The sequence below is a fragment of the Ursus arctos genome, unplaced genomic scaffold (genome assembly GCF_023065955.2).
Source record: "Ursus arctos isolate Adak ecotype North America unplaced genomic scaffold, UrsArc2.0 scaffold_7, whole genome shotgun sequence".
Classification (NCBI taxonomy): Eukaryota; Metazoa; Chordata; class Mammalia; order Carnivora; family Ursidae; genus Ursus; species Ursus arctos.
In genome coordinates this window covers 31,794,400-31,806,906 of record NW_026623089.1, presented here as the reverse complement: position 1 = coordinate 31,806,906, position 12,507 = coordinate 31,794,400, and the positions used below count along the sequence as shown (strand labels likewise).

Here is a 12,507-nt window from a genome sequence, read left to right as displayed (position 1 = left end):
TAGCTGACCTCTGAAGCCCCCACTTGTTCTAAAATTATATATAACTATAAACAAACATATATAAAGCATTGTATATAATTATTATATATTTATATTCATGCATTAATATATAACATATACTATGATATACAGCATGTAATAAATATATTAATGACATTATACATAATTGTATAAAATATATGATTATAATGTATGACAATATATAATTGTATATCATATATAATTATTTTATGTACATATCTGTTCTCTTTGAGGCATCTCGTTTCAAAATTGTGACTTCTGATTTTCTGTTATGCATAATTATAATATATACTATGTAATAATATATAATAATATATGTATAATTATGTATATATTTATCACTTCTCTTTTTGAGACATCTCTTGTTTCAGAGTTGTGACTTCTGATTTTCAGAGGAATGTTGTATATGTGTGTACGTTACAGTTTTTTAAATTTCAATCTAATTAGTAAAGTGGGATATTGTAGTAGAAAGGGTTAACTATAATAGTGCCATGGCAAATTATTTTTTAATGTCATTTAATGTCGTTTTTCAAAAAGATTCATTTCTTTATTTTAGAGAGCATAAGCAGGGGGAGAGGGAGAGAGAGAATCTCAAGCAAACTCCCTGCTGTGCACGGAGCCTGATGTGGGCCTCAATCTCATGACACTGAGGTCATGACTTAAGCAGAAACCAAGAGTTGGATGCTTAACCAACTGAGCCACCCAGGCGTCCCAATGTCATTTTTACTGCCTTTTTTTTTTTAGACTTAGGTAGAAGGACAAGGGCATATGATCTAGTTTTTTTGTATTGAAATAATTTTTGCTTGTTTAAAACAGAAATTAAAGAAGCCTATAAAAGGAAAAAAATAATGAAAGAACGATTTAAACAGGAAGAAAATATCGCAAGTGCAATGGTAATTTGGATCAATGAAATACTGCCCAATTGGGAAGTAATGTAAGTAAGCAGACTTTTCCTGAATTTCAGTCTGTCTTCAAAGACCTCATGTTTCTAATTCTCTATTTTTATTACTTCCAACATATATCTTATGCTTTGGCTAAATGATACTGTTAATCAGTGTCTGAAAAATTTCATGATTATTTCTGTGCCTTTAATTTTATAAATCCCTCAATCTCTAATACCTCCCTTACTGACCACCCTGTATGCCTGTCAGAATCTTACCTATCCTTTGAAGATACCCATCTGAAATGCTAGTTGATCCAGGAAGCGTTAATTTCCTCAGTTACCATATTAATTCTGACATATCCTTTGTCACAAGATGCACTGTTAAGGTAATAGCAGGTTTTTGCAAAGAAAAATATGTACATTCATTGTAAGATGCATTTATTAAATGTTAAATATTAAGTGATTTTTAATGTGTTTTCTCATAATCATAAATATGCTATATGTGATCTTTCCCTTCTGTAACTTGCCATCATAGTTTGAGACTAATGTACTTCTTGCTTTACTTTGCCTTCTATTTTCTGATGATGTTTTTGTACATGCCTTATCTTCCCTCTAGACTGGAGAGTAGGAGATGTATTCTGCAGTGCCTAGTGTAGGGTATGCAGAGGGAATTTGTTGAATATTGGTACAATGTGACAGCAAATTAGGCTCTTTACATAAGTCATCACATCTGATTCTTAGAGCCTTTACTCCTACTTACCTTATAGAGAAGCTCAAGGTCAGAAAGGTTAAATGATTTGCCCAAGGTTATACAATTAATGAATAGTTAAACCAGATTTGAACTCAGGTCTCTCTGACTCTAAAGCCTACACTTTTCAGCAGACTACACTGCCTTTTGAAGACAAGGACCTTACCCATAGTAAATACCTTATGGTTTTCTTTTGGTACTGAGTTGACAACAGATTTTTATGTTCCTTTTATCCTGTTTTGTGTGTGTGTGTGTGTGTGTGTGTGTGTGTGATTGTCCACATATTTCTGATTCTCTCATTGTACCCTATAAGTGGTCGTTTTAGAAGGCAGCTCCCTTTAAATTACTATTGTCCTCCTTTAGGGTGCTGTGTATACTTTAGGTTTCTGTTGCCCACAAACATCAACCCCGCAGAAAGAATGCATCATATACTTAACCATGTTCTTAAAAATCATTCAGTCACTTGGTCACAGACTAGGTAAACCATCATGCAACTAGTGTTTTTGGTATAAAAAGTAACTCTCTCCTTTTTTTCTCCCCCTTTAATTCTAGGCGTAGTACGAGAAGAGTTCGAGAATTGTGGTGGCAGGGATTGCCCCCTAGTGTTCGTGGGAAAGTTTGGAGTCTAGCTGTAGGAAATGAACTAAATATCACTCCTGGTTTGTATTCTGTATTCAGTTACTCCCACACATATGAGTAGCCATCTCCAGAGTTACAAAGCAGATTAGTAGATTGGCATTTAAAAAGACATTACCATATATAATGTCATTTTAAGAGCATGCTTCATTCCCACTCCCTCTAAAACCTGGTATGATTTAATGAGTAAGTTATTACATAAATAAGATTTATGGGTTTTCCTTTGGTTGACAATCATCAGTAACATTATTGACATCCAAATATCCTCACTGTAGGTAACTTCTGGGATTCTAGGTAGCCGTGGATGTATAAGTATATACAAGGAAAAATAAAATAGTCTAATTGTGGAAAGATTTCCCCTCTATTCAAAAAAACATAAATATTGGTGGAAGGCTAGAAGTTTCTTTTCCTACATCTCTACCCAAACCAGTGCTTTCAGGTTTTTTTTTATTTGAAAATTTCAATTATTTGAATTATTTCAATTATTTGAAAATTTTTTCAAATTTGAAAAACAGAAAAAGAAGTAAGAAGACTCTCCAGGAAATGTTTTATTTTTTTAATGCTGTTTAAAACCTTAAAGGATAGAAGTAAAATGTAAAGTAGCTTTGATGCAGTAAAAAAAAATTAAGATAAAATGAGGATAATATCAAATAGAGGAAAATGTGAAGTAGTTAATAATAAAAAGCTCTAAATAGGTCTGAGTGATAATGCCAATGGTGGACAGTGGCACCACAGGAAGACTTAGGAACTCTGGGATAATAATGTGAATATAGATTGTTGCTGTTACTTAAAAAGTGTTATTCATATACTAATTTTTTTAAAAATCAGGCAATAGTAAGGTACAAATTGTATGTTTCTTCCTGCTCTTCTACACGAACTCCTGCTTTTGATCCTACTATAAGTACAGGTTAACAGTTTAGTGTATGTTCTTTCAGATCTTTTTTATACACGTAAAAAAAAAGTGTGCATCAACATATGATAAATGTTTAAGGCTTCTCTTTTTCTTTTTTTTCTCCACAAAAAAGAATGTATGCCATAAGCTTATTCCATGGCTTATTTTTTCCACACTATAATCCGCCTTGAACATTCTTCCACGTCACTACATACAAGTGTACTTTATGCATACTGTAGCTGCACTGTATTCCACAGTTTGGCTGTACTATAATTTATTTAATCATTTTCTTAGTGATAGCCAAATCAGTGACATATATGTTAAAAGAACATCAAGGTACTGTTTTTTACCTCTCAAAAGTGATTAAAATAAATGAGAATTACCCACATAGGGTATGACCGATAATAATATAGAAATACTTATCAAAGGCCTCCAAAAGTAATCTTTGACCTATTTATTCTAATTCTAAGAATAAGAAAATTATTAGGATTGGGTACAGAAGCTTTTTTACAAGAATGCCCATTGTAGCAAATCAGCATTATATATATAACTGGACAGAATTATGACAAAAATTTAAGTATTTATCTTTAGTCTTTAAAGTAATGCCAACTTTGAATGGCATGATTATGAATGGTTTTTTAAAAAAGATTTACTTAAGAGAAGGAGAGCATGAGCAGGGGGAGGGGCAGAGGGAGAGAGAGATAAACAGACACTCTGCTGAGTGGGGACCCCGATGCAGGGTTCAATGCCAGGACCCTGAGATTATGACCTGAGCCAAAATCAATAGTCAGATGCTTAACAACCGAGCCACCCAGGCACCCCTATGAATGATTTTTAACATCGATTTTCACAAGTATCCCATAACAAATATGTTACTTTAACCAGACTTTTTTTTTTTTTAATTTTAAAAATATAATTTAAAGGAAGAATTAAGTGGGGTACCTGGCTGGCTCAGTCAGTAGAACATGCGACTCTTGATCTTGGGATTATAAATTCAAGCCCCATGTTGGGGGTAGGAGTTTACTTTTTAAAAAAATAAATAAAAGGAGGAAGAATTTAAAGTTTTTAATTTAACTTAGAAAAGGTTGGAGTCTACCTAACCTAACCGTTCCCTCCAAAGAAAGCAAAGGTTTCTTTTGCCCTCTGTGCTTGAAACTAATTAAAAGGAAATATTTTTACATTATAGTCAGAACTCTCAGATAAAATGCTTGACGTGAAGGATTGTTGGACATATTGTAATTGTTTAAAGTCATAGGAATTGGTTTTACATACAGATGAGGTGATAAAGTATTGATGGCTATTTGAAATTTGGTTTGCAGTTTTGTTGAGAACTTTGACTTTAGAATGTTAAGTATCCTAATACCTTCTGTATTAAAATATTGGTTTAGTTGGTAGCATCCTTTTGTGATAGTGTAATCAAGAAGTTCTTTTTCAAACTCAACTTATAAAGCTGGTAACATAACTAGGTCATTTACTTTGAAAGTAATTTTATATTTTCTCTACTAAACAGTTGTATATTCAGGAATGGACTTAGATGATCATTCTTTTTTATTAGTGATAGGAAGGAAGCTAAATTTCAGTTGAAGTAAATTTAACTTTTTTTTTTTAAGAATTTATTTATTTTCAAGAGAGTGAGAGAGCATGAATGGAGGAGAGGGTAAGAAAGGAGGCAGAGAATCTCAAGCAGACTCCGCACTGAGCATGGAACCCAGTGCAGGGCTTGATCTCACAACCCTGAGTGAGATCCTGACCTGAGCCAAATTTAAGAGTCAGACACTCAACTGACTGAAACACCCAGGCACCCCGAAGTAAATTTACTTTTAATAACTTTGTTTCCTTTTAATGACTCTTAACAGTTTGACTTTTTACCTATTCATTTTAATCATGAAATTTATAACCATTAGAGAATAGTAGAACAAGGGTTAGTAGAGTAAGAATAGAATAGTAGAATTAGAATTTGTAGAATAGAGAATAAGAATAAGGGTACCAAAATCAGTCATATGTGGTTCAAATCTTGGTTCCACTATACATTAGGTTTGTGACCTTGGGCAAATTAATGAACATCTAAGAGAATTTGTTTTCTTCATCTGTAAATGGAATTAGATTATTAGGTATCTCAAAGGATTGCTCTAACAGTTATTTGTGATAATGAATATAAAATTATAGTGAAAGTGAAATTTGCTAAGAGTATGTACAATATCATCATTGTCAGAAAATAAGAAAGTGAAACATAACACTACTCTTAAAGAGTTCTCAATTCAAGTCCAAGATACATCTTTAAGTCTGCTTCAAGTTCTACATTTGTAGATCCAGAATAACATAAATGAGACATGTGGAGTCAAGCATGGAATTGAGCTGAGTTGCAGGTCTTCTTGTAGACAAGCGCTGTAAATCTTCTCTGGAAAGATGTCCTTTGATGTTTTAAAATGCATTACTGTATTTTTATTATTAGATCAATTTTGTGGCTCCTAAAGGTGAGGATTTATTCGGTGAGCCTTTCTTCTTCCAGAACAGCTTTAAAATTTGAGTGGAATAGTGAAACTGGATGTGGCTTGGAATCAGTTTGAAGTCAGAAATTGTGAACTTCAGTTTGGTACCTGATAACTGCAAAAAATAAAATTGTGTATCTAAATTAAAAAATTATTTCTGCCTCTTTTATCAAATTATTGATAGATTCAAATAATAGAAATTTTGACTTTTTAAAAAGATGTTCTTTCTAAACCATTAGTTGTAATGAAAAATGAACAGAAAGGAGAAGAGATCAAAATAGTAAGAGTCCGTTTGAAATATGTCTAGTCAGCTTTTTTATAAATATCTGATGCTTGGCAATATAAGAATACTTATTATAGTACAGTCATACATTGGAACACTGTGCAGTTGTTTAAAAAAAAGAAAACTAAAACAGATTTAGCCTCCTAATAAGGGGTAGCTTCCAATATAATAAAGCAGGATGCAGGTCAGTGCTGTAATATGTTGCCACAAAATTTTTTTTAACAGGAAGATAGATCTGTATATACTTGTGCCTGTATATTTTCATCTTTAGATTTCTGGTAAGCATAGTTACATCTGAGGGAAGGAAATTTATTTTTCATTCTATACTGTTTTATACTATTTGAATTTTTAAAAAATCATTGTATTGCCTCTAAACAAACTTTATAAAAAAGATTAATCGAAGCAAAAATGGTCTTGGCATTTTGGGCAATACATAAATGTTGGTGTTTGGTAAGAAGTATTTTTTGCTGTTCACCTGTTATTGAAATGTTCTGTTTTTGTGTAATTTAGAATATCAGTAATGGTTAGAAAGTAAAGACAAAATCTGAGAATTGAGAAAAAATTGTTTCTTCTGTTCTTGAAGTCGTATCGAGATCCTGTGTATGGATGCATAAAGTGGTAGTCTCAAAGTGATTGGGGACTTAAAATGAAAAGATATGAGTAGAGATTTTTAATGCAGGTCCTCTGACCAAATCTGAAGTTTAGGTAGCTTTAGATAACAATATCATAATGGAGAAACCAGTTTCAAAAGAGAAGGAAAATAAGCACTAGCATTTATTAAGGGTCTATAAGGTGTCAGGAACTTTATGAAAATTATCTTATTTAATGATCAGTATTCCCATGAGTAGGTATTATTTTTCTCTAATTTACTTATGAAGAAAGACAAGTTCCAGGAGTGACCATGTAACTTTCTTAAAGTCCCAAATACTGAAAATCTGGTATTTGAATCTAGGTCTGACTGACTCCAAAAATCATTTTTCTGCTATTCCACAATGATACTCCTTCAGCAAAAGCATCTCTTCCTGCCTCATATGTACATTCTCTGTTGTAGCTATTTGGATAACCACTGTGCAATATTTTGATTTTCTATCTTTCTAGTTGTGGTAATAAATAGTTTTGGTAGAATCAAGTTCTTCAATTTGCCACAATTTTGATGCCTGCTATGTAAAGGGAGACCTGAGCTATAATAGGATTTTTCTCTATTTTTAGGACTAAAAGTTAAATCAGAATTCATTTCCCCCCATATATCCAATCTGTTAGCTAAAAGGTATATTCTACAGATTCTTCAGATCTCTGCAGTTGGGCTTCTGCCCCCTCTCTGCCCTCAGATGTTGCTCCCACCGAAGTCACCCATGACCTCCTTGCTACAAATTCCAATGGGCACTTTTCAGAATTTGTCTTGCTCTATGATGTTGGATAGTTGATCACTTCCTCCTTTGTAGCTTACATCTAAGTGCTTCCAAGATTTTACATTTATTATCTCATTTAATACTTAAAGCCCCAGGATATAAGTACTAGTACTATCTCCACTTTATGAATGAGAAAACTGAGGTTAGAAGAGGTTAACTAACTTCTCCAGTGTCACACAGCAACTCCCTATCCTATGTATACTTAGTGAAATGCTCTTTTCCTTTGGTGTCTAGAACAACTGGGTTTCTTTTATTTCTTTGGGCATTTCTTATTCTTCAGATGTGCCTCTTCCTGTGTCTACCCTTAAATATTTGTCTTTCCTGGAAATCCATATTTCTCATTTCTTCTTGTCCTGAATAATCTCCCTGAACACACTTATGAATGGTTTTAATCCTCACCTGTGTACGGATGGCTCCCAAACTCCTCCGGTATGCACGTACCGCCTTCAGATCCACTTTGTCCAAAACTGAACTTACCACCTTCCTCCCCACAAATCACAAATTTGCTGCTGCTTCTGTGTTCATTCTCTCAATGGCATTATTATCTACCCAGCTACCCCAGCCAGAAACCTGGGAGTCCTAATGAGTCTGCCTTCCTCCCCTCACTCTCTTTCAACAAGTTCTTTTTCTGTTTTCTGAATATCTCTTCTGTTCATTTCTTCTCTCCAACTGTACTATCACTGCTCAAGTTCAAGCCTCATTATCTTTTGCTCGAGCTATTACAATAAAACTCTAACTTCCCTTCAGCAAAACTTCAGCTTCATCCTACCCACAACGCTACGGCTGGCATAACAGACACAGATCAGAGCATGCTATGCCCTTGCACCTGTGGATAACCTCCAACCCCCTCAGCATGCCATTCAGGTCCTGTCCTGTCCGCAACTATTGCCTGCCTCTGTCATCCAACCTTATCATCCCCTCTTCCTCCCATACCCCCTTATAATCTGAGCGTCTGGAAATCACTTGTAATTCATGCAAATAAGTCATGATCTCTTTTTTCTCTTTGTGACTTTGCCCATGATGAAAATTCTTAGAATGCCTTCTTCCACCTTGTTCATTTATAAAACTCGTGTTTATTCTTTGTGGAATAGCTCAGTCATCACTTCCTCTAAGAAGCCTTCCTTTATCCCCCACCTGTGTTAGGCAACTCTCCCAAGTGATCCCATGTTTCCATGTATATATTTCTCATGGCATTTAACTCTCAAAGCTACCTTGTTCCAGTGTGGCCCCAGCTTTACAAATGAACCTTTTCCATGGCCAGGAAAAAAAATAAAAAGAGTAAAAGTTAAAATATATGAATGTATTTTTCCTACTATTTATTAATTTTTATTTTGTTTTCCCCCAGAACTTTATGAAATCTTCCTCTCAAGAGCAAAAGAACGGTGGAAAAGCTTCAGTGAAACAAGTTCAGAGAATGATACAGAAGGTGTGATTTTTTTTTTAATTAAAATTTCTGGGTGAAAATCCAGCTAGTGAAGATTCTAGTGTGATTTTTACCATTTGTCAGGAGCTGTAGTAATTGCTTTAGAGCATAATCTTCTTTAATGTAAATAGCCCTTTAAGTAGGTGGTCTTATCCTGAATGGTATAAGGAGACTGAGGCTCAAAGTAGTTAACTTGTATGCAGTGAAGCTGTGACATAAACCCAGGGTTTTGGACCTCGGAACCCAGGATTTATTCACAACATTAAGACTGATACTTAAAAAATGAAGTATTTTTAAGCCAACTTTTAACTTAAAGATAGATGGTCTTCACTCCTCACTTATGACCTCCTGTCTCCTCACTCAGTGACTTTCATTCACTCCCTAATACATTATTTATAATTCTTATCGTGCCTTAGCCTTTGTTCATTTAATTAACTCATAGACCTCATCTTTCCCTCTACTCAGTTTTTTTTCCTAATCATTTTGGAGAAGATAGGATCACCTTTTTCCTGTTACCATTATTTATTAACTATAGGTAAATTTATTCAGCCATCTCTTGTCCTTGAATAATGGAGAGCTATTTCTCTGCCAGTCACTTTTCTTTCTATATTTGTTCTACTTCATAGATAGCAAACATTCTTCTCTTGCCAGTAAGTAAAACTGTAAAAATGAACATGGTTAGGAATAGAGAAGTGATATATATCACAGAGTGATTTTTTATGAGTATGTAAACAACTCCGTATAATTCCTTGATTACTCTTCTTTCTATTTTAGGAGAGTGAACAGTAGGGTGGGAAGAATTGACTTAACAAGGTTAGAGAGAAGATTTGATTTTGAGATGGGTTCATGTAAGTGTCATCCTGAGACCTGTTAGCTATGTCAGCTATTTGTGGGAAACTAAAAGTGCAAGAAAGGTGAAGATATAAGAAGCTTTATACTGGAAAGGCCTTAGCTGTTACATAATTCTTTTTGAAATCATTTTATGAAGTATTGAAAGTATAAGAATTAAAATCATACACATTTACTTCTGAGACATTTTTGTCACGATTAAGTGGTGAAAGTTGCACTTCAGTAGAAACTAATTGCATGTAATGAAGAATTGTTCCATTGGGAAACAGTATTCTGTCTAAATTACTGATTTCTTATTACCTTTGTGCTTATAATTTGCAGTTGTCATTTAACTTTTTTGGCCATTTTTTTTCAAATATTACTTCTGGGGGTGTCTGGGTGGCACAGCAGTTAAGCGTCTGCCTTCGGCTCAGGGCATGATCCCGGCGTTATGGGATCGAGCCCCCACATCAGGCTCCTCTGCTATGAGCCTGCTTCTTCCTCTCCCACTCCCCCTGCTTGTGTTCCCTCTCTCGCTGACTGTCTCTATCTCTGTCGAATAAATAAATAAAATCTTTAAAAAAAAACAAAACAAATATTACTTCTGCCTCAAATCTCATCTTTTTGGACATGTGTATTAGACCATTTATCAGTGTCCTGTAAGTCTTTCACTTAAAAAACGTATTTTTTTTCTTTTTCTGCCTCAGTTTAGATGATTTTTATTGACCTGTAATCAATTTCACCAATCCTCTTTCTTCTGGTATCAGTCTATTAGATCTGTCCAATGAATCTTTAATTTCAGGTATTATATTTTGTAATTCTAGAATGTCTACCTGGTACTTTTTATAGATTCTATTTCTCTGTGGAAATTCTTCATCTTTCCATCCCATACAACCCCCCCAACTTTTCCTCTATTTTCTTTAACATTTAACAGTTAATATTCTTGTTTGTTAATTCCAATACTGGGTCATCTTAAGGTCTGCTTCTGTTGGCTTGTTTTCCCCTTAATTATAAGTTATATTTTCCTGCTTCTTTGCATATCTTAAAATGTTTTATTATATGTCATTCATAGTATATAAGAAGAATATATAAACTGAAGTTGATGTTTCCCCTGCAGAGGAAGCGTGCTGTTTTCTGTCAGGCAGTTGGAGTATCACGTCAGTTCAATCAGTAACTGAGCTAGATTAGGCCGAGTTTCCAGCTTTAGATAAACTTAGTTCATTGTGAGTGTCAAACAACTTGGTAGGAAGAACTGTCTTTATTATAGACTTCTCCCTCTCCTGAGATACTCTCCTAAAGGCCTTGTGATTTTGGGTGATTTCCTTCTGCCTTTCCAGCCCAGCCTTCTGCACTGTACTAACACTCAGCAAAAGTCCCGTGGGGTAAACCAGTTATACATTTAGGCTCCTCCAGATTCTATCACATCAGTCTTATTTGGCCATGAAAAGCTGTTTTGGTTTCTCTTTTCCCAAGCAGAGTACCTTTGTCTATAGCAGGCGCAGTCCTGAATCATGCCCAGATTTGGTAGATGCCTCCAGGAAGAAAAATGGCTTCCTAGGAAAGACTCCTCTCTTTCTGGGATTTAAATCCTCTGGACCTCTCTATGTCCACAGCATTCTTAGGCCTTTTTAAAAGCCTTATGCTATTTGAAACTTACTTGTTTTTTCCCAGTTGTTACTGTGGGAGTGATAGTCTGCACTTACCTTGTATAAAAACTGGAAGTAGAAATCTTTCATATACCTTTCTGTTAAATATATAAATATTTTCTTCATGTAAGAGGCTCTAAATTCCAGCAAAAGCTGTGTGGCATTTCTTTAAATTCCTTGATGATTCATCTTTTAACTTCCCTTAAGTAATGTATCGATGCTGTGTGATCATTTTGTATGTACAAGATTGAACTGGGTATAGCCAAGTAATCAATTTTATCTACCTGGCAAATGCAGGTGTATCTGTTGCTGATCGGGAGGCCAGTCTGGAATTAATTAAGTTGGACATATCCCGTACATTTCCATCCCTTTACATCTTTCAGAAGGTGAGGGTTTCTAACCAGTTGTAACTACTTTTTAAATTTTTTTGTAGTCCAAGGCAACAAATTCTCAAGTGCATAGCTATTACTTTTTTAAAAAGGCAAAACTATAAAAAATTAGAGACCTTTATATAAGAGTGTGAAACTAGTAGGAAAATTCTAAAGGAATTTCTGTTATTTTGTTCTACTGACTGAATGCATTGCAGTTAGCATACTCATAATACCTTTCTTCATTAAGGTGAATTTCTTTGTTTTACTTTTTATTCTGTAAGATATTTTAATTTTAACATTTTTACTTAGTCAGTTGTTAAAATATAAAGAACATTTTCCCAAATCTTAGTTTTCCAGAATTACTATTGAAATAGGAGAATATAGTTCATAAAAATGATTTTGTACATAGGCTGTCATGAGTTGCTTATACTTTATGAGAAATGATTACATTTTGTATGTACTTCATATCTCACACGTGGAATTTCTCTGTGTTTAGATTGATAAAATGAGATAATTTTTACCATTAAGATTATTAATAAACTTAATTTGGTGTAGCTTGATAGTTTCCTTTTAGTAAAGTTGTATGAAATGAAACAGTCTGTTTTCATCATAATCTTGTACCAAATCTAGAAATCTTTAAAATAGTACACAGACTGTATAACTTGCATCCATCAAGTGAATTTATTTAGCTTTTTTTTTTGTTCAGGATTAAATATTTTTATTCTTTAGAGAAAACATCTTACAGAGTAGTGTGTTTAGAATATTTCTGACAGGGATAGAATATACTAACTGAAACTACTCATTTAGGAAATGCTAAAGTTTATGTAAAAATTACTTATTTGGGAATTAACTTACAGACAATTATTTGTATAGTTTGA

At 33.9% G+C, this 12,507-nt stretch overlaps 1 protein-coding gene across 8 annotated transcripts in view; it reads left to right on the top strand.

Annotated features, from left to right (window-relative positions):
• Positions 1–12,507, top strand: part of TBC1D12 (TBC1 domain family member 12) — a 125,016-nt gene that overhangs the window by 99,994 nt on the left and 12,515 nt on the right. For all 8 annotated transcript variants that reach the window (XM_048218839.2, XM_026481695.4, XM_044378040.3 and 5 more), the window contains 4 exons: positions 838–955; positions 2,205–2,311; positions 8,707–8,787; positions 11,556–11,644. In XM_048218839.2, coding sequence (XP_048074796.1) covers positions 838–955; positions 2,205–2,311; positions 8,707–8,787; positions 11,556–11,644 — 395 coding nt within the window. The remainder of the gene's footprint in view (positions 1–837; positions 956–2,204; positions 2,312–8,706; positions 8,788–11,555; positions 11,645–12,507) is intronic.